Below are 26,530 nucleotides of genomic sequence, written 5' to 3'. Positions count from 1 at the left end.
TCTAGGTGGCCCGCGCCAGGGGAGGGGAGGCGCCGGGTGAGAGAGGGGAGCAGGCCCCGTGGACCTGCTCCCCGATCCCAGCGCCTCAGCTAACGGTCTTCAGCTGGAACAAACACCTGCTGTCAAGAGACGTCCAACCAAGCTCCCAGTTCCCTGGGAGGCCCGGCCCAGCAGCGTGGGAGGTGAACTGCGCAAACTGTGACTCCCAGCCTGCGCTCTTCTTCCAAGAAGGAGCTGGAATCCCTCCCTCTGGACTGCATCCTCCTGGCTGCTGCCCCTCTCGCGGTCCCAGCCCAGGGCGTGCGGCCAGGAACACACTCGGAGTCTGCCGGCTGATTTATTCGCCCGTTGGAAGAGCCACAAGTGACCGTGTGGCAGGGAGTCCACGATGCTGTCAGTCACGGGGCCGCGTGAGCAGGCTGCTACTGAATTTCCTCACAGATCCCTCAGCTCGGCCTCCCAGGTGCGGACAGCCAGGAGGTCGAAGACCAGCAAGGGCATCTCACTTGCCCAAAGAAACCAGCCCCGAGGGGCCAGGCCTGGACAAGAACCCAGTGCGCTCCCACTGCACGGGGCTGCGTCCCGGCAGTCCCGCTGGGAAGGAGGCTGGTTCTAAGAGCCCGCTGAGTTTCCAGAGCCCTCAGCCCATTTTAGGCTCGTCAGACCTCCTGCATGCTAGTAAGTTCCTTCACCCACGTTCTGCAGAAGCTGGGGGCGTCCCAAGGGGCCAGGACGTCACTTCAGGGGCAGCGCTGAGGGAGGGGTTTCAGGATCCAGTCGTCTCCCTTCTGATTCTATGGCGAAGCCATTAAAAGCCCGCGTTTCCTCTCAGACCAGCCGGGTTACTCCTTGTGTGACTTGCCGGGCCCTCCCTCCTCTTGGTCAACACCGTGGCCACCTGGGCTTGACCCGGGGATCTGCTTGACTCAGATCCTTCCCCAGGCAAATTCGAGGGACAATGATAAAGGAGATAACCTTACTCACCCTTCCCCCGACAAGAGCAGACAGGGAGAGGCCACAGTGCTGAAGACCTCAAGATGGAAGCCACGACGCATCTGTCCCCATGACCTGCTGCCCCACAGCCGCCACCGCCCTCCAGTCCAAGAGCAGAGGCGTTCACAACCCAGAAGAGCCGAGCTCTCTGCTCGGCCAGCAGACTTCCAGGGGCCAAGAGGGTGGACAGATTTCTCCAGTCCTCCCCAGAGTCCCCTCCCACATCTTACCTGATGAGGTCAATAGGTTGAAACTTGTAAAACACCCCGTAGCGTGCCCATTCTTGATACAGCAGCTAAACGAGAAAAACAGGGAACCAGATTAGAAGTGATGGGGGCAACTATTCATCTTTTGTTTATCCATCTTAGCAAGTCAAAATTTGACACCCCCGCCCCAAAGCCATCCTAGCAAGTGAAAACTGAATCCCCAAAGCCCAGCTTTCAGGAAGATTCTCATGAGACATCCACAGGGAGACGTCCACAGGCAGGAGACCATGGATGCTGACTTCGCCCCCACCAAGAGTACAGGTGACCTTTATCCCTCGCTCTTCATTCCCTTGAGTTGCTGCGTCCAGCAACACGAGGCCTGGCCTTCACTTACTCACTCGTTTAACAAGTATTTACTGCACATCAGCCACGTGCCAGGCCCTGTCCGGACACCGGATAAAGCAGTAAACCAGAAAAAGTGGCTGGCTTCACAGAGCCTGCCCCGTGGTGTGCGGGGACAAATATAAATGCCATGGAGAAATATGAATCAAGGTGGGGGTAGACCATGGAGGCAGGGTGGGGTAGGGCGCTATTTCAGATAGGATGGCGAAGGCAGTCCCCTCTAAGGAGGTCACACCTGAGCTGAGACCTGAAGGAAGTTGGCAGGGGGGATGTTTCAGGCAGAACACTCCTTCTCTGCAAAGACCTTGAGGAAAGTGCACGTGATACGGCCTAGGAACAACGGGGAAGCCGTAGGCCTGGGGCAGAGCAGAGGAGGACGTGGGAGGTAATGTGAGAGAGGACTGGGTGGCTGGACCAGTCAGCGGCTTGTGGGCCATGCTAGAATGTCTGGACTCCGAAGGAAGCCATGGGCAGGTCAGGGGAGGAATGCTCTGGTTTAGATGGCAGATGGCCACTCTGGCTGCTGCACGGGGAGCAGGTTGAGGGCTGTCACAGGAGAAGGGGAGTTCCTGCAGTGGTCCAGGGGAGAGGTGAGGGCGGCTGGCCCCTCGGAGGTTATGGAGGAAGTAGTGAGAAGCGGTTGATTCTGCTTACATTTTAAAGGGAGAGCCTGTAAGATTTCCTGTTGGATAGGATGAGGAACGAGGGAACAAGAGAATTTGGCCTGCGCAATTGGGTAAATGGGGATTCTGTTTCCTGAATCGGGAAACAGGCTGGGGTGGGGGGAAACAACAGCTCCGTCTGGGATGTGTTCATTTGAGATGCAGCCACGTGGGGACACAGCGTGAGCAGCTGGATATAAAAGTCTGGAGTTCCAAGGAGAGTCCAGACTGGAGACGTAGACCTGGGAGTTATCAGAGAAGAGATGATTTGTAAAGTCATTACGTTACAGATGCAAAGTGAGAGCAGGTGGAGAAGAGGCCTGACATCTGGGCCCAGGGTGCCCCAAGGTTTCAAGGTCAAGGGCAAATGAGGCAGAGGAGCAGCGGTGATGTGGAGCAGAACTGGAGTGTGCAGCGTCCTGGGAGCCCCCAGGGACGGTGGGAGTCACAGGGAAGAAAGGGGGCAGCTGGGTCAGATACTGCTGATGGGCCAGGGCAGACGAGGATGGAGAAGTGACCTTGGATTCAGTGACTTGAAGGTCACGGATGGCCTCGACAAGAGTGGATTCAGTGGCAGGTGTGGGTAAAACCCGAGTGGAACACATTCTAGAAGCTAAGGGAGGAAATGATGCTCCCAGCACGTCAGACCATGCCAGCCTGTGAGGTTCCCACAGCAGCTCTAGAGGACTGGCCTGGAGACAACCCTGTGTACCAACCCCAGGAGCAAACCACACTCGACTTTCAAACACCTGGGCAGCGAGCATCACAGATCACCTCCAAGCAAATGGAGTGATCTGGTAATGAACCGTCACTGGACGTTGCCTGGATATCCATGCTGAGAAGATATTAGCGCGTGATGAAACTGACAAACCTACGGGGCGGCTGCTGTTCTGTGTCTGTGTTCTCCCCCATCACATCTTCTCACAGATCACACAGGGCTCACACGGCATTCTGGCAGGGGGAGCTACCCTAATCAGGTATTTTGAAGACCCAGGTGAATATCAGCCCCTACAAGAAGCCACCCTTTTCACCTTTAAAGAATCTTGAAGGACATGATAGCAAAACTGAAATAAGAACCAGCATTCCTACTTAATGGTTATAGACCTTTACTGTCACAGTACCTCCCGACAAACGCAAAAGAGAACCAGGAACTACGTGGACCCTGGTGAGCATGGTTACCACCATTTGCAAAGTAGGAAACCCAGACATGGGGGGCGGGAGGGGTTGCCCAGCGCACGAGGGGCAGAGGGAGAGCTGAATCCATGAGTTCCGACACTGTTAGCAGGCGACTCCTAGCCTAACCTTATTGCTAGTATTACAGCTCCTCCTCCCCGTTATCTCGGTGCTTCTACTGCCCTAGGTTTTTATTTCCTCTCCCCAGTGTAAACCCTGAACTCAGCAGCACCTGGTTGTCACCGTGACACCATCTGTGGCCCCCGGGGAGGCCAGCTTGCGTCAGGAGGTGCAGGCAAGGCCTCCCTGGCAGGCTGCAGGACATCACCACCCGCCTCTCAGGCCCCGACCTCCAGAGCAAATGCCTCTCCAAGTCACGGGTCCCCAGCCCTAACCTGAGCCTGAGAGCACCTTCCTTACACCGCCCTGGAGGGAAAAACGGAAAATGCTCCCAGAAGCCAGCATGGCCCAGGTGGCTCAGCCGGGCCTGCTGGACGAAATCTCCAGAGTCTTTTCTCAGTGTGGCGTCCTCTCAGCACGAGGCTGCACCCACAGTTCGCGGGTACAGGTGAGGCTGAGGCATGAGAGCTGCCTGAGCTGGACGTGGACGGGCGCAGTGGGTGCGGAGGAGGAACTTGTCAGTAAGAGCTGGGGCTTCGGGGCCCCAGATCTGGGAGGTGATGTGACAGTGACACCCGGACGCCGGTGTGGCTCTGCCCGGGCCAGCTCGCACAGCCCTGCAGGGGAGGCGGGGCGATGGGTGGAGGGTGGTGTCCCTGTCCCGACAAATGTTTAATCACACGCACACCAAGTGGGTCACACAAAGCCCCAGGTTCCAGGGCCCGGAGCAGACGGGCAGTCGGGGTGCAGGGAGGCAGGCCAGGAGTCTCTGCCCCACGGGGGTTAGTGTGGGGTGAGTCAAGGGCAAGGGGACAATCACAGGAACTTGTAACAGTCCCTTTAAACTTGCAGGGTCTAGAACCTTCTAATGCAGCTCTTAGCCAGTCCACTTCCTCAGAGTTATGCCGCGACCTCTTCATCAATGGCCAAGCCCGCAGGGAGGGCAGGGAGGGCCTGTGGCTCCTTCTCAACGCACAGAGCTTCACTGCGGAGACATGTGGGTCTGACCCCAGACCTTTATGGCAGGAAGCAACAAGCCACAGGGGCCACTCCCTCTGAGGGCTCAGAGCACACTGGTGGCCAGGCCAGCTCCTAGGGCCACATGCGACCGTGGGTCAGCTGGTTTAAGTATTTCATGAGACTATAAAGGAACTCCACTGTTGAGACCACTTGCAATGCCAGAGAAGGGCAAGATGTGTGAGGTTCATGGCCTTGCCTGAGGCCACAAGCTCCTTGGAGAGCAGCTGGACCTGCGACAGAGAGATGCCAGATGCAGACGACCTAGAGACACCGATGGGACAGGGTGGACCTGGATGGGAGAGGGTGGACTTCTACACCCAGTTCCTGCAATGACCTGTGTGAGCTCCTGGCAGGTCACTTCACCACCTAAGTCTTCTCGGTTAGCGGAACGGGAGTGGCGCAGGATGGGAAAGCTAGTCCTGCAGCGAAACCAAGAAGAGCAGCACCTTTCCCGTCAGACAGACAAGACCGGCACGCTTCACACCCCTTCTAGTGGGTCACTGTTTAACCACCCGCTGGAGAAGACAGTCATCGGCCAAAGCTGGAAAACCCAGGACCAAGGGTTTAAAAATTGCTAAAGGAACTCATATTCCCGGTTGTGCCTTGGGTTCCCCCTGGAAGTGCGCGGGGAAGCCACGGGGCGCTGGCGGGACTCGGGCAGCCCTCAGACGGTGGTGATGGTCACTTCCCCGGGATGCCGGGGAAAGCAGGCGAGTCTGGCAAATGCAGAATCGGGTGGCTGAGCAGGAGGGGCGGGTCCACACCCACATCCACGATGCCCTGCTCTCTGGAAAGGCAGGAAACCCCTGTTCTCCAGAGGGAGGGAGCCTCTTGTTAATCACACTCCAGGAAGGGGCTGAGTCATGGAGCTGGACTGCAGGAGGCAAGCTGGAGGGAAGGAGGGAGCTCCTCTCTGCCTGCGAGGAGCCCGGGAACAGCCACAGATTGCAGGGAAGAGAGAACTGAACCCCAGGGACCAGCAGGAGGGCGGGTCAGCCCCAAAGGCTCCCAGAGTGGGGACCCCGCAGCAGTTCCCAACCCTTCTCCATCACCTCCAGCAACATACCCAAGGGCTCTCCCTCGCCTCCAGCCAAAACCCTTCCTGCAGCCCCGCGAGGAACACTCGATCTTATAATGCAACAAAAGCTAATAAATGTGCTGCCCACATTCAGAGGTTTGGTCTCTTTCTTCAGGATACCTTTTAGCCGCTCCCCCATAGACCACTGAAGCCACAGGAAGGACCTCAGCCCTGCAGTGAGCTTTCCTCTTGCCAAACACAGAGACTGTGTCCACCTGGCTGGGATCTGGACGCTGGGATCTCAGTCCTGACTGGACACTTGTGGACGTCGGAACCAGTCTCCTTGCCTTGCTGAGTATCCATTTCCCAACCCAAATGGACAGGAAAAAAGCTTTCGCTCTCACTCTTCGCTTCCCTTACCTCCCATCAGAGCCAACTTTATTTCCCTAACCGTGATTCTGGCAGAGGAAACAAGGTCGCCACTAACGACTGGCAAAGCCAAGGAAAAGCCACAAGAATCTTTAGAAGCCAAAAGCTCCTTGTCTTCTAAAGACACTTGTGCACCCTCACCGAGCATCCTTTTGACATTAGCCTTGGGAACTGCCACCAAGATGCAGCTCTGTCCTGGCTGGTCTCTCCCTGCCTCCCAGATTCCACCCATTCCAACAGCTGGGGTGCGCACCGGGAGTGATTCTGCTGGCGTAAGCAAACCAACCCCTGGAGAAAACCTTCTTGTTAAAAGGTTTTGTTGTTAATAACAATATAATGTCATTCCAAAGACAAACGCACACATATTTGGGGTCGTCTACTACAATTTGCTTCTCTCTGCCTCTGTGCGGATCACAGGAGGCTGCCTGATGTCTCCCATGAGTTCTGTGTGTTCCTGGTCTCTGGAATATTCTTGCAAAGTGCTCTCTACCTTGACAGGTTGGGGGTGGGGGGGGGGTCACCACCCACCCAGCAGGAGGTCCCTCAGGTGGGCGGTGGGTGGTGACTACTCTTTAAAGGGGAGGAATGTGAAACGGTGGACAGAAAAATGACTGGGGTGAGCCAGGTGAGATGTGGGGAGAAAGGCTTCCTCCTTCCCCTTTAAGTCTGATCCGGGACTTTTCAGGAAATTAAACACCGAGACTATTAGGATTGGATAGAAAACAGGTGAGGCTCAAACATAGCCCAGCTCCAGCAGATCCCCTGGGCAGGCAGAGAGGGGACATGTGCAAGCAATCACGGCAGTATTTCTGGAAAAGACCTTTTTATGTTTTTAATACTTAACACTTCATAACAGGGCCTAATAGGCAGGATGAAAAGAAGGCTGCTCCAAAGGCAACTTGGGGGATGAACGATTCTCCAGAAGCAGAGTCGGGGCAAGGGGCGGGAAGCGCACATCCCACCCTCCCTCGCCCCCGCCCTCCTCTGCTCCCCAGAGTCGCTGAAGGCTGGGAAACCTGGGTGGAAGGATGGCATGAGAGGGTGACGGCCAGACGGGCAGCCCCCGCTCAGGAGGCTGGGTGACGCTTAGAGCACCATGCCGGGGCAGGGAGGGCGGCACCCCAGTCCCAGAGTACCAGCAGGCAGAAGACACAGGACCTAGGTGGAGCACTGGGGACAGAGCTGTCCAGGCAGGAGCTGTCACTGGCATAGGAGGGACCCTCCAAGAGGTCTCTTTTCCCTCCCCTAAATGTAACCTTCATTCTTAGCTGCCCAGAGCAGACAGCAGATTTCTCATCTGAGGTTTGGGAGGGGCTGCGCTCCACCTGTCTGCCTAGAGGAGAGGAAGATGTGAGGGTCAGAGAGGTTCTAGCCCTTCTCTGTTTATCGAGGCAGCACTATCGTGGGCAAGGTACCCCACTGGGCTGTGCCTCAGTTTCCCCAAACCCCTATAAATCAAGGGATCTGGACGCTCAGTGTCTCTTAGTCAAAGCTCTCGCCACCAGGGGCGGGGACACCGCTTTGGCAAGGGACTGCTGGGTGTATTTCAGGACGGCTGGCATCCCTGGCCCGCCAGGCAGCGTCCCCATACACAGTCACGTCAGTGACCTCGCGTTTCCAAAGGCCCGGGGACAGGGGCTGTGGGAAAACTGCCGGAAATAGGTGAGCGGTCAACAGAACACTCGGGACACTTGTCCCCAGTCCCACACCCACGCATGGCCCTCTGTGCCCACAGCCCCCAGCATGGCGGCAGGCCGGCTTACCTTTCTGTCATTCATGTCGTCCCCTGGACTGTCATATTCACCCTGCAGGAGGGAGAGGGATTATCAGAGACAGAGAAAGGGGTTTCTTTTTAACTTTCTAGCATCATCCCTTTCTTTCATTCCCATTTAAGAAAGGTCAAGAACACGCAGGGTTAGGAGACACTGGTCTGCTCCCTTGGTCGCCAACACCTGCTGTGTGGCCTGGGGACAGCTTCTCCCGCGGCAGCCCCCGCCAGGGGTCAGGGGTCTCCCTGCACCTCCTTGCAGCACAGGCAGCAGCAGAGCCTGCCCGGGGACGGGCTAGCACGTCAGGGAGACTCCCTGCTCCCTGCCCGCACCTGGCAGACCCTCACCTCGCGGGGGGCCCACAGCAGGGATGTCGGCGAGAAGAGGAGGTCACTGGGAAATCCCTTCAGACACTGGGGCCCCCATCCCAGTGGTCTCATCTGGCACCGCTGTGTGGCAGATGCTAAAGTGACCAGCGGGGTGAACAGGGTGGCCCGGGGGCACTGAGTTCACGTGCCAGCGAAGTTCCTCACGAATCATCTTGAAGAATACCACTGCATCTTCTTATGGGACGTTTATAATGTTATTCGGCCAAGGAAAGCTCTGATTATAGTTTCTCTGTTTTCCTTACTTAATCCCACAACAGCAGAAGGAATTTTGAGAGATTTGCTTCAAAAATGTTAGGTTAAATGAAAAAGATCTGACACTTAATATGTACTTGCATAGAAGGCTGAGGAATTTTATGTCCCCACAAAACTACCACATATCAAACATCACTCTCGGTCATTTAAGGGCCTGACCGTCCAGGCTGCATATTATCCAGGTCTGGGACTTTCCTTCCCCAACATCCACCCACCTTCCCCATCTCTTAACCCCCCACACGCCATTTCTATCTCTCATACTTTCCCCAAGATAAAGGCAGGGAGTGCAGGGAAAGCCCAAACGAAAACCAGCTCGTTCAACCATCGGGGAAATAACCAAGAGACACCGGCAAAAACCAGCGCGGGGATGCCTGTCAGTCACAAGTGGCCCAGAACCAGCCCGGGAGCTTCGGTGTCACAGCTCGCTCCTGCCTCCCGGCCCATCTGTTCCCCACCGTGTCACCCGTGGTGCTCAGCCATCTGAAGACCGCAGGGACTGCACCGATGCGGGCGATACTCACGTCGTGCAGGGGGTAGGCAGCCTCGTAGACGTTATTTGCTATCAGAGAGTTAATACCTACAGAGAAGGAAGTTAGAAATGTAACTGCAGGGCAAGGGCTTCTTGACTTGACCTTGGTGTTCCTGTGAATATTGAACCCCTCCCACCCCACCTCTCGGCTGAGAGCCCCTGCCCTCTCCTCCAGACCGTCCCAGTCAAGAAGTTTTTGTTGGGTTTTACTTCTTAGTGTAAGAACAATGATACTTTTTCACTTCCCGAGTGCAAAGTTATGTTTGAATATCCAGCACGCTCGCTCAGATGACACATTCCTCCTACCCTCACACTCAGATCGTCTCAGTCCCGGGACCCTCACCGCCCCCCACCCCCCACAGCCACAGCCATCCGTGGAGAGCATCTGTGTTTAGTGACAGCGTAGGAATGACCATATGGATTACTTATAATTAATAAAAGTATATGCCAGACCATCCCACCACACTTCATCTGAGCTCAGCTCTACCCCTCCCTGCTCCCTCACAGGGCGGGCTCATTTCTGTCTGCGACTCATCTGCCTGGACCATTAGATCCCGGAGCAGCCAGGAGTTTTCAAGGTGTGGTCTGGGGAGCCCCGTGTCCCCATGACCTTTTCAGGGGGTGCGTAAGGTCAAAACTCTTTTCACAGTAATAATGAGACGTTATTGGCTTTTTCACTCCTACTGTCCCACAAGTACACAGTGGAATTTGGTGACAGGTGACATCACCCTCCTGACAGCTAATGGGACATGGGCTTGTGTATCCTTGTGCTTTAAACTGTTCTCCGTTTTAACTTCTAATACAATAAATATTGACCAACACATCCCACCTAGGCAGAAGCCCTGTGGGCGCTCTCGGTAATTTTGAACAGTGTAATGAGGTCCTGAGACCACAACGTGTAAAACCACATGATGAGGGATTCATTTTTTTTATCCCAGCACTACTCCGCATCGCTGGCACACAGCAGCCCCTGCTAAGTCGGTGTTATCTGCACAAACAGCTCTGCCCCTGAAACTCCAATACGCTCACCCCCGAGGACCTTCTGCACAGCACGGGGCGCTGGCATTCATTTGTCTCACTCATGGTTCTGCTCAGAGACTGTAACGTGCTCTCTATGTTGTATCTGACTCAGGGTGCCCCGCCCCGGGCCGCCGGCTCCCAGATGGGAGGGACGCCGTCTCACCAGCTCACAGCACCGAGGACCCTGCCCCGCGAGGATGCACGTTTACTCGGGGCAGGGAGGGGGTCCCCGGCACACACTGCTCTCCCTGGTCTCCAGCACACTCTCTGCCCTGAACCACTCTCTCCAGAGACGGCAGAGAGTAGTGAGACGAGGAGAAAACGGCTTTTGGAGGGAAACACGGGTGACGTCCAAATGCTAGGTCATCTGGACGGAGGACAAGGCTGGATGACAAATCTAGACAACAGTTACTCACGAAAATTCGTAGATTTCTACGCGCCGCACCCAGTCAGTGCCCCCGCCACGTGCTCGGAGGCCTCAGAGGCTCTCACACAATCCTCGCCCCGCCATCAGCCTCCTCTTCCTCAAACCTCGCCCCTGTTCGCCTCAGATCCGGGACACTGATGCCAGAGCACCCGGCCGGGGCCCGCGTGGGAGCTGAGGACCTCGGGAGGCTGCGAGGCACCGGGCAGAAGGGGCGACTCTGCCAGTGCTGTGGCGTCACCGAAGCGCCAGGCCTCTCCTGCCTGTAAGCTTCCTCCTTGGCCTGTACATGCACCTAAACATCGGAAATGGCGTGGGGGGCGGGGGGGGGGTGAAGGGCGCGCGGGTCGGGGAGGGGAGGGTGCCCCAGCGGCTGACGGAGCTGCAGATTTATCTTCCTCATAAGACTACAATTTCACCCTGAGCATCATTAATCAGTTCAAGAGCCATAACCACAGCCATGTGAAGCCACCCTACAATGATCAAGGGAAGGAGTCCCACGTCGGGAGGGGCCGGGGCGCGGTTCAAAGCTACAGGAGGGCTGTCGACAGGGACAGAGGCTGAAGCACCCTAGGTGGGTAGGGCTCCAGCTAGACCGCACCCCACACACTACCCCGCACCCACCCCGGGGTCGTCACATGGCAGTACATACCCTGAAGACAGTCCCAAAACTGCATGAGAAAGTTCGGCAGGTGCTAAACTCTCCTGCTAAATTCTCTGCTTTGCTTCGCACAGTAGCCCAGTGTCTGAGCGATGAGGCTGACCACCTGAACCCCTGGGTCCTGCTGCCGGAGCTTCCAGAAGATCTGGAATCACGGCAGGTCTAAAGCTACGCGCCCTACCTACCACCTGAAAGCACGCTCCTTGGCACCGAGTGCTCACTTCACTTCCAGAACCTTGTCAGCTCCTCGTTTGGGGTCCTCCAAAGGCCTGCAAGGTCCCCGAGGCCAGGGAGCACACCCCGCCCCCCACCGAGTCTCCCACAGCACCCACTTCACTGCCGCGGTCACGGAAGGGGTAGCGGTCCCTACCGGGGGGATAACATTTCCTACAGAGAAAGTTGTCTCAGTCTCTCTCCCCACTTCTCACAGGCAGCCCCCTTCCTGCTACTCCAGTTTCCTTTGGCAAAACCTCTGCTGATGAAGAAACTTTAAATTCTAGTCGATGAGCCCGCTTCCTAAGAGGGAGGCCCACACACATGGTTCTTTGCATTGGAGCCAATGCAATTCAGGTCGTCAAACCTGAACTGTCCTAACGCAGGGACCCAGAGCCGCAAGACGCTGTAACTGATCGTGTCTCTGTCCCCAGGGTTGCACGCCTCCCCTTTTCCGGCCGGCATCCTCTGGGCAACCCTGTCAGTGGCTGCTGGGCGGAGGGAGGGGTGGCTCATCAAAGGAGGAGGGCTGGCGAGGGGGAGAGGCAAGTGGAAAAGTAATGATTTGTCCAGAACTTCACCCAAGAATGGGAACTGCTTCGTCCTCTCACTCACAGACTTCAGACACCAAGATTTTACCCTCAAACAAGCATGGAAATCAGTCTGAAAGAAGAAGAAAGTAGTCAAACTTAAAAAAAACATCCCCTGCTTTGAAAACAGAAATTCTGAATTTTTTCCTTCCTTTTCAGCAGAAAGGGCTAATTGGTTCCATCACGCACCATCCAGCTGGCCGTGACGGCGAAGCTTTCTTCTTCAGGGTGACATCTACCGTCCTTCCTCTCTGCTCTAGACCCAGGGAGAGAAAGACCCCCACCTTTGGTCTTCTTGCTGCCGGAAGGGGGGCCGGCAAGGAGAGAGCACTGAGCACCCTTTCCCCTCCCTCTCGCCCCAGAGAGAAGCAATGCCTCGGCTTAAACAAAGCATGGCTCACCGAGGACTCCCTACTGATCCCCAGAGTCCCCTTCAAGTCACCAGGTACTTCACGCCTGTTGATGAGAACGCTCATCCCCAAGGGGAAAGGCTCACGTTTGCCCTCTGCCCAGCCCCAGCAAGAGCTCCGCCCCCACCAGGGCAGCTCTGCAGCCCTGCATCCACGGGCCCAGGGCCGAGGCACAGCACAGGGCAGTACCCGAAAACACAGTCGTGACACAGCACCTGAGGCCTAGCATTTAGCTTGCAAGACACCCCTGGCTTCCTGGACACAAAGGCTTACCCGAAGCACAGTCTGCCTCCCAAAGAGAGTCTCATTAAATCGACCAGGCCCACTGGGTGAGGGGGACTGCAGCTCAACTCCCTCCAGGCCAAACACAAAGACAACGTTCATCCAGCAGGACAGGTACTTAGAGGGATGGTGCTGAACTCCCGGAAACCCATTTGGCTTTGATCCCCCCAGAACAGGGCCCAGTCCGCCCAGCATTCTGCTTTCATCCCTGTGTCCAGCCGGACATAAATCCAAACCAGACCCCCAGACGGTGCATTTAATAGAGACTATATTTACCCATCACCAAATCGTCTTGACATGTGCTTAATTACTCAAATGCCTTTAATCCCAAGCCTTTTCTTCTAACAAAATATAAACCAGTTGAGCTGGATGAATGATAAACCAGATGTTTACAACACACAACATGGTCTGGCTTCGGTCAAAATAATTAAGGCATCGCCTCCCGAGGAGGGAGGGGAGATGCCCAAAGCATACATTTGTTTAGATGCTCTGACACCAAAATGTTTATGAAAATGCAGCTCCAACAATCCGTAATTTTCTGTCTGTGAAAAGGCAACGACTTCCACGTGAAGGGACAGCAGGGGCGTTGGTGCTCCTCTGACGTGGTCAAGAGTGGGCTGCTCTCTGCGGGAGAATGCACGGGAAGGGCACCCCGGGATGCACTGAGCTTGCGCAGTTCTGACCCTGCCGGCTTACCTTATGTTATGCTAATTAGGAGGCATCGTGGGCTGGGCCAAGTTTGTGATCGCTCACCTGCCACCTGCAGACCCCAAACTCACAAATACACCCCGTCTCTGCACATGGTGTGTGCACGTGTCCACAACCCCTCATTTCCAGGGTAGACAAGAGTTTGTGCAAGGGGTCCTTATCATTCTGGCTACAGGAATACCTTACGTGTGCAGAGAGCTCTTGCCTGGATATCTCAGCTCTCAAACAGAGAACCCAGAAGAGAAGCCATCTCGGCCTCACCCAGCCCATCCCCTCGTGTCGGGTACCTTCCCACAGCAGAGCCCTCCAGATCCTCCTTCAAGGCCTCCCCACGCTCTCTTTACCCCAGGTCCTAATGAGCTGCTGCTTCCGTGTCCCGAAGAGCAAAGCAAGACTTGAAAGAGCAGAACTCAGGGAGGGAGGTTACCAGAGTCAAGAATTCAAAAAATCAGAGTGTGGGGCAAACCAAAATATAACTCTTTGGTAATCCTTGAGGAAACACAAATAGCCTTATGTTCTCAATAGTAATTCTGAATCATACGGAAAAGCTTACATATGCATTTATAGATACGTGTCGCTCTAGTCTATACAGGAAAGCAGGGAACTGTATGAGAGGTCTTAGAAAAACGTCTACAGGGAAAGATGTCGCCGACCTCGGGAGCTGAACCCTGGACTGGATTCCCCTCTCACACTGGTTCAAGGTCAGGTTCGCAGCCCAACTGCGGAAACCGGAGGGCCGTATGGTTTGAATCTCTGCATTCTATTTTCTTCCTCTTAGTTTTGACATTCCGTTTTGATTTGTGTTTTTTTCTGGTTCTTATTTTTTAATTTATTATTTACATCGTGCTGTTTTATTGTTTTTCTTGTAAGCCACCTTGGAAATCTTGTGGAACAAGGGAGGAATATAAATAAACCAATACCTGCAACGTGTATGCAGCTTAATGCTTTGCAAAAGCAGGGCATGCAAATAAATGCATTTTCCGCAAAGAAGAAAGTGATAATACTAGATAAATGGGAGTATTTCTGAATTATTACCTTCAGTTTCATTTTTCCATCTTCTAATCCTAATCTTTACCATCTTTTCCATCGTCTAATACCCACTATAACTGAGGACAATGGAAAAGGAATAAAGCTTTGTAAATGGTCACACAAGCAACGACCACATAAAAAGTAATTCCGAGGCTGAAGCATCAATGAAAACACCATGGGAAACAATTCCAAGCACAATCCTGCTCTTCCTTTTTCTTTTCTTTTTATGAGACAACCGTCCATTCTAGCCCATTTGTGCTTCTCTATAAAAGCAGAGGGAAGGGCAATGAAATCAGAGTCTGCCCCTGGCTCAAAGGTCCCTGTTATCCTGAGGCCCCGCAACGTTATCACATTCCACATTCCTTCCGATCTTCTAAGTAAGACGGTAAGTTGGCCAAAAAGCTTCAAGGGTCCTTGACTTTTCCCAGGCAGAAGTCAAACAACCTGAAAACTGGCCTTCGGGGTCCTCCTCTGCTGGGAAGCGGGGTTCAGTCAGATGTTCCTTGTTAGAAGCCAGTAAGTCACCAGCCACTACTGTGGAACCAACAGGCTGCAAAGACTCAGCCTGGACGCTTCCTGAAGGCAGTGGGGACAGGACTGGAGCAAGGGAACCCAGGCCAGACCCTGTTCTGACCGTGTCTCAGCATGTGACCCCCGACCGGCCACCCACCCGCTTTGTGCCCTTTGTGTAACTGACAAGCCTCCCCTCCCTGGGAGCTCGGGAGCGAACCCTGGGTAATTTGTGTTGCTGCTCAGACATCTCCGTGGAAGGTGGCTGCTCCTGACCTGTGTTCTGTCTGCCGGCTGCGCGCCTCTGCTATGGTGCCGACCAGATTATCTCATAATTATCTGTTTACACATCTGTCTGCGTGGCTAAGCTAAGAGCCCCGCGAGCAGAGACACCGGGTCAAACTCATCTTGCGGTCCCTTGGGTTCTACACCACCATCTGACACACAGCAGGTGTTCGATGATTTCTCAATGTCAAAAAAGAGATTTTGGAAAACTACTCAACAATAACAAAATTCTTAAGATGTTTGACTTTGTAACATCTCACACACAAACAAAAAAAAAACAGATCCTCAAAGGAAAAAAAAAGAAAACTTCTGTGTTAAAGCAGAGTCTCTAATGACCTTTTGACAATCTGGAGACTGTCCCTCCGAATAAACTTTAGTTTTTAAGAACTTTATAGTTGACAGCTTTGTATTTAATCTTTATAAAAACTCTGCAAGATGGGAACTGAGTTGACGAGAAGTCATTTGTCCCTGAAAGCACAGCATCAGGACCTCACCAGCAACTGCTATGAAGCTAACAGGCCAGGCACGTTTAACTAATCCACTCAGCCAAACCGACTGGCGGAACGCGCCAGGCAGACAGCAGGTGCACTGGGCCTAGAAGATGATCCAGACACACCTCCTGGACGGTCTCAGGAGTCTAAGCCACAAACGCAGACAATCACCAAGGAAGACGTGGAGCTTGATGGGAGAACTGAGGAGAGGGCACTAAGGGAGACCCTGTGGCACAGAGATGTCCGGCCTGGGGACGGGCCCGGGTGTGACTCGGGGAAAGACGTTCAGGCCAGGGGCACAGCATCAGTGAAAATAGGAGGTAGTCACCTTTCTAGGAAGAGAAGCAGGAAAGAGGGAAGGGAGAGAGAGGAACGGGATGGAAATGAACACACTGAGAGGCTGATTTTTAAGGTTCTGGGGAACCTCTCACCAGAGGTGTCCAGCCAGCAGTTGGAAACATCGGTCTGAAATCGGGGAGAGAGGCAGGAAATAGAAATTCAAGGTTGCAAGTCTTTTGCGTAGAGTGAGAGTAAGGAGCTCAAGGGATCACGGCGAAGACAACATCTAACACGCGGCAGGAGGAAGAGGAAGCCAGGGGGAGTGTGGTCCATGAGGCAGAAACGGAAGGACAGCCCATCAGTAGAGCAGTGGCCCCTCCCCGGATACCAACTATCTGAAGATGGAGGCTCAGGAAGAAGGTCTGGAAGGATTGCAGGAAGATGAAGATGGAGAAAAAGGCCATGGAATGTGGGAAGTAAGAAGTCAGATGTTGAAACCGAACTGTTACTTAAAATTCTGTAGCAAGATGAACACATCAAAGCAGAGTCTCACGTAACGGCCCCCGGGAGGCTCTGCGCTGTCCTAGTAACTGCGTCACGGCGCCCCGCCTGCTCTGCCTCTTCCCCGTCCCCCTTCCCCAGGGCCCCCGTGCACTCTCCAGCATCAGCTACCATTACTGCCATCGTGGCTTTTGTTCTCAGCTTGGTGGTCCACTTCACTCACTAGACTTGCCTCTGAATGACTCCTTCCAACTCAAAGCTGCCCCAAAAGTCGAAGCTTTGCCACCTCCAAGAAAGCCGTCCTGAGTGACAGCAGCACCTTTGGAAAGAGAGTTCCGCCTGCAGAGTGATCGTGCGGACAGGACAGCGCTCGTGTCCGTGGGCTCACGGCGTGGCCCCTGCCATCACCTGTGTCTTCCCCACAACCCGTCGGCACCCGGACTGCCCGCCTTACACCGCCAGCTCCCAAACGCTGAGGGTCTGGCTTCAAAGACAAACACTCCCACGTTCACAAAAAGAAACCATGGGGAAAGCAGGTTCAGCCAGAGCTGGTGACAAGAGTACTGAACTCAGAGGAGGCGCATTCAGAATGATTCGCTGTCTCTGGGGCTGTTTCTTCTTACATCAAGCGAGGGGCCTAAACCAAAAGGCCTCTGAGATGCCTGCCTTCTTAAAAGCAAACAAATAAAAACCAGCCATGATCTGGGTGGTTATTAAAACCTTTTGTAGACTGTGAACAGAGAGCAGCTGAATTTTGTGGATAAAGTGGAAGGTGTCGGCAGTGGTCCAGGGAAAGGAGAGAAAGGATGAGAGACGTGGGGTGAAGGTCGGGGGGGTGGCCCTAGCCGCACGAGAAATGGGGCTCCCTCTGCTCTGGGGGGAGGCAGGCATCCCTCTGTGTGGGCACCTCTTTGTGCTGCAGTCTGTCTGCTGAAAGGCTGACTCTGGCCCCCGGTCCCCATCACCCCGACCACAGTGGGGGGTCCTTACCCATCGTGTTGTTGGCTCGAGAGCAGGTCGTGCGTTTCAGGATCTCGTGCACCTAAAACGGACACAGCGGGGCTGTGAGTGCCTGGACCACGTACGTCCCCAGCCCCAGGGGGCAGCCCCACTTCCAGGCGGGGACCCAGGCCTGGGCCTGTGCCGGGCTCGGGGTCTGCCTGTCAAACCCACTCAGACTTGACGGCTTTGAGGACACAAGACATCTAAGCCCCTCACACACACCCCGCCCCTTCGCCCCGCCCTGCAAAGTGAAGAAAAGGCTGTAAATTGAATGCAGTTAAGGAGGGAAGGAAAGCACGAGGAGAGCCCAGGCCCACAGGCCTCTGGAGGCCCAGGGAGGAGGCTGGGGAGGAGGCCAGGGAGGAGGGGGGGTGCCCCCCACACTAACCCTGAGAGCCCCTGGCTGGGGAAGGCCTGGAGTCCCGGCCCCAAACCTGGTCACAGAGCTGCTCTGGGGAACCATGCAAGCACTCTGGCAACTGGAAAGGGCCACCTACAGCTTGGTCCTTCGTCACTTCTCTGTCCTTTTCCCAAGTCCTCATCTTGCCTCCCCTGGAGTGAGTCTGACGTCCTCAAGACTCCACATCTCAGAGCGCATCCTGAGCACACGGCTGCTGCCGCCCAAGGAGCCCTGCATGTTAACATGTCAGCAGGCCAACACGCCCCTGACTGTGGGGCCGGCAGGGTCCTGCCACTCGCCGGTAAGGGCAGGGCAGGGGGCTGAGAGTCTCCCAGCCAAGGAGCAGGGACACGGAGGCACCATAAACTCATGCCCTCCGAGCGGTCCCAAGCCGACGCCAGGCTACGAGGAGATGCCCAGTCAGGAGGTCAGTGCTGGGACAGACAGCTGGGCTGCCCAGATGCCCACAGGGAAGGGGGCACAGGGAGATGTCTACAGATGCGGGCGAGGTCCTCAGACCAGACCCCAAGACAAAACTCAAGGCTCCTCTCTCCCCCATCCCAGTGTGGGATGGACCTGGGAAACGGCAGGAGGAGAAGGAAGAAGCTTCCAGAAGGAGGAAAGACGTGCTTCTCCATCCCATTCACACCCCCACGTTCCAGCCCCAGACCTAGAGGGAGTGGTAAATGAATAACTCCCAGCAGAATGGGGCCCAAGAATGCTTAATTCGCTTATAATACAGTGCAGTACTCAACAGCAGTAATCATCAGGAACAGCATTTATGTGGCCTTCTATTATTTTATAAGCATGTTGCAATTCTTGGGTAATTTCTACAACACCCTCTAAGTGCCCTGCAGACGTGGGACCCAAGCCACAGGGACAGTTAAACGGCTTGTAATAGCATCAACCAAAACAGTGGGAAATGTATGATTTTTCTCCCGTAGGAAGATAAAAGAAATCATATGCCCATTTAAAATCTCCCCAAAACACTAGGCCGAGGGACTGAGGAGTTGGCTGGCCCATCCTGCAGAGTCAAGGCCGTGTTTTCAGCATGACTTGGAAATGTTCTGTAGCTAAGTCCAATCACCTGTCCCTTCTAAGCCTTCTTATCACCCCGCTGGCCTGGAAGCCCCTCTAGAGGTCTAACTGTTATTCCTCCTCCTGTTGAAACCTCCATTCTTTCCTAGGGATCAATGGATACGGGCTGCCATGTTTCCACAGTGGCCTGAGCAAGGGACCAGCGTTCCTTGGGCCCCTCCTTCTCCACCCCCGATCCCCATCCATGGGCTGGTGCTTTCCGGGTGGGTAGGGGATAAACGGCCCTCAGACAGGGGCTGCGAGGCACAGGCCACATGCAGGTTTTCACTGGAATCAACCATCCTGCAAAATTCAAAACTTTGACTTCAAGAGGCAAAACTCAAGAAGGGCGAAGAATGGTTCCAGTCACAGATGCTGGCTTCCTACCGAACAGGCCAGTAATTTTATTCCTGGACAAATGGGCCAGCTCGAGCATCCCCTGGGACATAAATGCCCAGGACTCCTCTGGGGACGAAAGAACAAACACAGCGGCCCAGCAACGAGCCTCGCTCGGACACAAACGATCTGCATGATTTTTTTTGTTTCAATTCATGGCATCTCAGAGCTTCTGTGTCCTCAACTGTCAAGCAAGGGGGTCACTCAAGTAGTGGAGAGTCCCCACCAGCTCTGACAGTCCCTGATTTTGTGATTCCGAGAAGGGCCCGGATGGAGAACCGTGGAAAGACGGCCCTCTCAGCCTGACAGTGAGGAGAGCTCCGGGCTACTTCTCCCACCACGGGGACTGGGAAGCCCCCTGGACACGCCTCCCAGTCGCTGGGCGACTCCCAGCAGATGACGGGAGGCTTGAGAGCCGGCCCAGGGAGGGCGGAGACCGCCCGGCCAAATGGAACTCAGGCCTCCCCAGCCCCTCCCCAGCCAACCACACCTGGTTGAGCACCCGCTCAGCCTGTTCACTTACAATGCGGCTACGGGTGGCGTTATCAAAGAAGGTGTCTTTGTCCTGGATGTTGTACCTGGGGACACCAAGAAAGCAGAAGGTCAACTCACTTCACAACCCTCATCCTGGGACCACTGCCACCCGGGCCCACAGCAAGACGTGCAAGACACACACACACACCCCCACAACGTTCACACTCTTTTTGGCCCAGTCATTCTGAAAACTTATCGCAGAAATGTACCATCTGGAGAATAAATTCAACAGAATAAACAAGCTCCATTAAGAAAAATGTCCATTACAAGTTACTTACGATGAAGACATGATACAGTTCCAACACCTGTATCATGCGGCCGCTGAACACTTCAGCACCCACCCCGAGCCGACTTCCGGGGAGCAGGGTGGTACGGGAGGTGGAATCAACGGCCGGTGATTTAATCGGCCCTGCCTGCGTAATGAAACCTCCCTGAAGTCCCAGAAGGGTGAGATCTGAGGGCTTCCAGGTCGGTGAGTCAGAAGGCTTTCGTGCTGAGCCCCAAACCCCAGGGGGAACAGAAGCCCCTGCGTTTGGGACCTGGCCTTGTGACTCTCTTCACCTGGCTGTTGATCCCCACCCTTCCATGCATTTGTAAGAAACAGGTAATCTAGCGAGTAAACGGGCTCCCTGAGTTCCGTGAGCCACTCAAGCCAATTAAGCAAACCCAAGGAGGGGGGCATGGGAACCTCTGCTGTGTAGCCAGCCGGTCAGAAGCACAGGTAACAACCTAGACTTGCTCAGGCCTCTGAAGCGGGGGCCTGAGTCCTGTGATACTGAAGTCTCAACCTGGGAAATCCGACGCTGTCTCCAGGTGGACAGGCTCAGAACAGAGCTGGACGGTAGGACACCAGGCTGGGTCGAAGAATTTCTTGGTGGTGTGGGAAAACCCTTACACACACTTGAACTGGTGACCAGAATTGTAGCAGAATCGTTACTGGGGTAAGAATTCAATGGGGGAGCAAACACAAGTGTGCAGAGCTGTTATCTAATAGGGCAGATGGGCAGGAGATGTGCCCCAGCGAGCGTCAGACACGTCGCCCCATCAAAGCCAGTTCCCCAGAAGGGACAGATCCCAGCCCTTCTCCGCCTTCCCCAGTCCCTTCCCTCCCTCTCCCACTTCCCCGTGATGACCCCCCCTCCCAGAGGCTTCCCTGAGGCAAGTGCTTATCCCCCCCACCCCCACTGGGTGGGGCGCGAGGAGGGGCCCCTCGCAGTCCACAGTCCCAGGAGCAGGCAGCTGAGAGGACAGACATCCAGACGCTCCACCCACCTTCTCTCGGGTTTCGCACAATTTGCTGAAACCCTGTTAGGCTAGGAACTGGGCAGAATGGTTCCCCACAGAGGACTAGACAGGTATCTGCCCATTTTTCTCAGAGTCCTGAGGTCTCTAGTTGTTCACTCCCTGAGTCATGCAAAATGACAGAGATGGCAGGTTTCCCCGATCAGCCCCTGGACGAATATTCCAGAGCTCTTTGAGATCATCTCATTCAGGGAAGGGGATTCAGAAAGCAAACATGGGGACTATTCCAGCCTGAGAGCACCCGCCCTCCCCCCCAAGCTCCGAGGCACTCACTTTGGGAACTGAGGCACTGAGCGGTCCTTGACTTTCCATCCCAACCTCTCACACAACCCCCCCCCTCAACAAGCTCCAATACTCACAGGTACATCTTCTCCCTGGAGAACGGATAGGAGAGGTTCTTCATCCTGCTGTGAGTGTGCTCGGGGACTCGGGGCTTCAGGGGCGAGCTCAGCTTCTGCAGAACCTTGTTGAACGTCTTGGCGATGCTGCCTTCTGACTTGATCTCATACATCTGTGAAAGGCACAGCCACAGGTCTGAGAGGGAGGCGCATCCGATGCTCAGAGAGCGACTCACAGCCAGAGCCACCCGGGGCTCAGATCCCCCCGCAGGGGAACGTGCTGGGGAGAGGAGACTGGAGAAGAAAGCAGTAGGTCCATCCCTTCCTCCACTGCCTTCACAAGGACGTGAGCCCTCTCAACTGTGTGTGCCAATGGTGGGGACCAGGGTGGAGACACAGTGAGGAGTCCAAGCTTTCTCTGGGGCTGGGTGCATCATCACAGGAGACCTACTGTGTGACAACCACCACACTAAGTGCTTTACACAAATGAGCTCCGATGCACTCTGCAACCCAGCTAGGGAGATCATGTCATTCTCATATTGCGATGAGGAAATTAAGGCTCAAAAAGGTGAGATGAGCCCACAGAGGTCACGCAGAGTAACTGGGTGACCGCTTGGCTTGCGGCATCAACCTAATCCCAAGTCGGTGCTCTGCAAGGAACCCACGCCCCTGTGTGACCAGCAGCCCCACTTCTCTCACGCTTCTCTGGGGAAATATCTGATGGATGAGTTTGCTTTCAACACCTATGAGCACCTGCCTTCAGTGAAGCACAGAGTGAGTACCAGAACAAGCACTGGTCCTCGCGGCCCGCACAGGTTTCCGCGACGTGCAGAGCGCTTCCGCGTACCTTGCAGCTCCCGGGCTTCCTAATTCACAGACGTGGCCACTGACTCACAGACACTGTACTTCTCACGGCAACGCTGCGACGGATTAACAACGGCCACACGTGTCTTTACCCAAGTCCTCCTTTCTGTGTTCCCACCCCGCTTAAGTCTGGGTGCGCTCTGTGGCGGCCTGTGCAAAAGTGACATGATGCCAGCTCCACCCTTTAAGAAGATGGGGAGCTTCTGCCTTGGTCCCTTGGAGCTCGGAGCCCCCATAGGAAGTCTGTGCAGAGATGCTGAGAGGACGCAGAAAGGGAAGGGACCAGGCTGAGCCCACGCGGCCGGCCGCCCAGCCAAGCATCAGGCGAGCGAGGGAAGCCTTACTGGACCCTCCGGTCCAGCTCAACCCCAAGCTAGACACCACCTAGTGATCCCAGTCACCACCCCACAGAGCAGAAGAATTACCCAGCTCAGCTCTGCTCGAGTTACTGAGCAAAAATTCATGAGACAGAATAAAATGACTGTGTCTTAAGCTACTAAGTTTGGACGAACTTGTCCTGCTGCAGAAGATGACATGAGCAACAGTGACACCGGATCCTCCGTCTTCCCTATCGTGGCGTCCTTGAGTTGCTGCGCGCAGAGAGGCAGCAAAACATGGGCGAAACACTTACAAGGCAGACGGAGACAAACGTCACAGAAGACACACAAGATGCTTTGAGGATTCAAAGAAAGGAGACGGCAGACCCAGCTGAGGAGTCAGGAAAGTGTTTCTTGCTGGAAGCAGCACCTCTGCTGGACTTTAACAGAAAGGTAACCTCCTTCTCTTGTCTTTTTGTTCTTTAACAAAATGATGATAATTTAGAGGGGGGGGGAGAACCTCCCCAATCTAACAACTGACGCATAAGCACGGTGTATTTATTTCTTTGAATAAATTTTCCTATGCACTCAGATTTAATTTCAATTACACACTTAACACAGTTCTAGTAAACAACGAAACCAAAACCATAAAAGTATATTAATGTAAAAATTAACTAATATTAACAGCTTCCTCTCTCTTCCAGTCCCATCACAGAGAGGAAATCTCTATGACTAATCTGGAGTCTGTTTTATGCTGACTCTCCCCACGTATCTACAATCGAACCCCTTTCTAAACACCCCTGTGGTCATATTTCACATATTATTCCAAAGTTCACTTTTCTCATTTACCAGTGTGTCCCAGGTATGTATCTTTGCAGGTCAGTTCGTGGAGGACTGCCTTCATGAATGCATCATATTGCACAGTGTAGTCACTTCCCTAGTGATGGGCATTTATTTTATCCCTCTACACATGCCTTAACTCCTTTGATCACACTTCTATTACATCACCTTATACAGACTTTCAATGAATCAGGCTTGAATAGATCGAGACAAAGTCATTCCAAGCCAACAAAAGAGTGGAAAAGTTCAAGCTGGATTTAAGAAGGGTTAAAGGGCCTGGTTTTACTTGCGTGGTTATTTGATTGATGTCCACCAAACATAACCTCCGTGAAGGCAGGATACCATCCAAACTACCTGCTATCTTTGAGAGGACAACGCCGCACCTCTGGGGGACCAGCGTTGATGGCGATGGCGGTAGGTCTCTGGAGGAGCCCAGGCTGGGGACGGAGCAGCCACAAGGTAACAGGCCTTGGGAGAAGTAACCCAGGCCGGGAATAAAGCCAAAGCCTAAAGGCGCTGGCTGACCGAAAGGCTTCCCGATGTGTCCCCGCAGCTGCAAAAGGCACGGGGGGCCCAGCCCTGGCAGAGGCCGGGGGTGGGGGCCTGTATTCAGTCAGGGAGGATGAATAACCAGCAGCTGCCCCAGGGCCTTGTTGTGGCAGGAGGTCAGCTGAACCTCCGAGCTGTTTCTGCCCCTCATCCTGGCGGTGTGTCTGGCTGGGCTCGCTCGAGAATCGGGCTAAAGGGAGTGGGGCCTGTGGCATGCCTTTAGGGGGACCAGGAATGGGACCAGGATAAATTCTGACTGTTCCTTGATGGCGGGGGGGGGGGGGGCTCTAAATCACTAAAAATAATACCATCTGCCTCCAGGAAAAATGTAACAGGTGTCAAAGGTCAGAGTCCCACCAGAACCCTCAACGCAACCTCCAACCCACAGCCCTGACGGGGACGCTACACGAATGCCCAGACTGATACCAGGGACCTTGTGGGATGCAGCCTGGCACGTGCCCACCCTGAAACACGGAGTGGGGAGGCCCATGGCACGAGACCATGGACACTAAGCTTGGAGGACAAAGGACCTGCCTCCTACCTGAGGCCTTTGCTTCTCCCTGCCCCTACCCCTCCTTCTCCTCCACTGGGCTCAGGCAGCAGCTTTCCCAGGAAACCCTCCTTAGCACCCTGCGTCATGAAGACGGTCTCGCACCTCTGATTCCTGGCTCACTCACCTGTCTCCCCAGCAGACTGCGGGCTTCTGGAGAGCAGGGAGCACACCTGCTGGGCCTGGCACACAGTAGGACCACGATAATGTCCACTGAGTGAACAGCCTGGGTCCTGGTCCTTCCTGATGCGAACTGGCCGTGTGGCTCCGGGCAAGTCACTCTCCCTCTCAGGCCCTTCATCTCTAAAGAGTGAACTGCGGGGGCTTCCACTTCCCACTATGATGGAGGAACAGGGACCAGACTGACGCCACCCGGACCAACGAAAGCACCCAGATAAAAATCATGAAATAATGGTTGCTGTGGTCTGAATGTTGGTATCCCCCCAAAATGCATACCCTGAAACCCCAAGGCCCAACACGATGGTTCTTAGAAGGGTGACTGGGTCACGAGGGTGGCGCCCTCGTGAATGGGATGAGCACCCTTTTAAAGGACACTCCACGGAACTCCCCGGCCCCTTCCACCAGGTGAGGACACAGTGAGAAGGGGCCAGCTACGAACCAGGAAGGGGGCGCTCACCCAGCCACGCTGGTGCCCTGGTCTCAGACGTCCAGCCTCCAGAACTGTGAGAAAAAAAGATCTGTTGTTCTAAGCCACCCAGTCTGTGGTATTTTGTGACAGTGGCCCAAACAGACTAAGAAAACAGTTTGTAAGATACTGGACATCAGGCAACGAAGAGTTCCTGAGAGACAGGCAAAGAGCAAGGCGAGGCCTGCGATGGCTCCGGCTCACGGCCTGGAGGGAGGATCTGGGCCAAGGGGACGGATGGAGCCCAGCGAAGCCCCTGAGCTAAGGAGGCACAGTTGGGCGTCTGGGGAGGCCAAGGCAACTAGAGTTCACAGGACAGAGAACCTGGGGGGACAGCTTCACCAAGAATCCCGCAGAAGGGCCTCCTGAGTACTTGGCAGGGAGGGAGGGACAGCAAGACACTGGGGAAAAAACCCAACTGCAAGGACTGGGACCAGCCCGTCTTCTCCCCACCAGCCTGAATGGAACAGCTCGTCACTGGCGGGGCACTGGGTAGAGCACCCCAGTCCACTCAGCGGTAGGGATCACTAGCCCTGGGCCGAGCACTGCTCCAGACCCGCTGAGTGCATCGTTACAGCATCATCCAAGCCTAAGCTTCCGTGGTTTTGGACACCAAATGGAAAAGAAACATTCGTGCAAGGCACGGCCATTTCTAGGCGTCTCCTGCATGCCAGGCGCCGAGCCTGGGGGCCGATCCTGCCGAGGGCTGAAGAAATACAGCCACGAGGCTGACCCCTTCCAGACACAGGGTGCTCAGCAAAGTACCCAGCACTTCCATGGGCCCCATGTCATCAGGGTCCACGAGGACTCTGCAAGCTGCCCGGCTGGTCCCCATGGCTATTTTGCAGATGGGGCAACTGCGACTCCAGGGGGCGGGGAATTGCCAGCATCAGTGGTGAAACCCGGCCTTGGTACTCAGGCTTCCTGACCCCCTCAGCCAGGCTCTGTTCTTAAACCTTTGATCCCTGGAAGGGCTCCATTGTCCCCTAGGAAGGAAATAGCCGGAGCTCCCTTTCAGCCCCCACCAGCCCAGCAGCCCAGGCTCTTCTCTTGTGTTCAGGGGTCCAGGAAGGGCGCCCCAATCCTCTTTATCATTATTAATACAGTCAGCACTGGCATCGCTAATACTGTTATTCTTGGACATCAGAGAATGAGGAACATGATCAGAAATGGCAAGACACATGTCAGCCAGCTGTTACCCATTATGCCCTCCCCGGGTACACGATATGCCTTTCATGTGCTTAAAATCATAAATAATTTTTAAAGTATGTTGCTCTTAATTTTTATTCCAGGGCTCAAATGTGGTTCTCATAAAAGCCCGCTCTGGCCTCCTGTCACAGGCTAAGAGGT

General features: G+C 54.7%; 1 protein-coding gene across 3 annotated transcripts in view; it reads right to left on the bottom strand.

Annotated features, from left to right (window-relative positions):
- The window catches only part of ANO2 (anoctamin 2), a 253,652-nt gene that overhangs the window by 161,071 nt on the left and 66,051 nt on the right, over window positions 1–26,530 (bottom strand). For all 3 annotated transcript variants that reach the window (XM_032473471.1, XM_032473473.1, XM_032473472.1), the window contains 6 exons: window positions 21,436–21,587; window positions 19,764–19,818; window positions 17,356–17,407; window positions 8,955–9,010; window positions 7,787–7,828; window positions 1,224–1,288 (listed from right to left, as the gene is read on the bottom strand). In XM_032473471.1, coding sequence (XP_032329362.1) covers window positions 1,224–1,288; window positions 7,787–7,828; window positions 8,955–9,010; window positions 17,356–17,407; window positions 19,764–19,818; window positions 21,436–21,587 — 422 coding nt within the window. The remainder of the gene's footprint in view (window positions 1–1,223; window positions 1,289–7,786; window positions 7,829–8,954; window positions 9,011–17,355; window positions 17,408–19,763; window positions 19,819–21,435; window positions 21,588–26,530) is intronic.

This window comes from Camelus ferus, chromosome 34 (assembly GCF_009834535.1).
Source record: "Camelus ferus isolate YT-003-E chromosome 34, BCGSAC_Cfer_1.0, whole genome shotgun sequence".
In the NCBI taxonomy this organism is placed as follows: domain Eukaryota; kingdom Metazoa; phylum Chordata; class Mammalia; order Artiodactyla; family Camelidae; genus Camelus; species Camelus ferus.
This window is presented reverse-complemented; position numbering and strand designations above follow the sequence as displayed.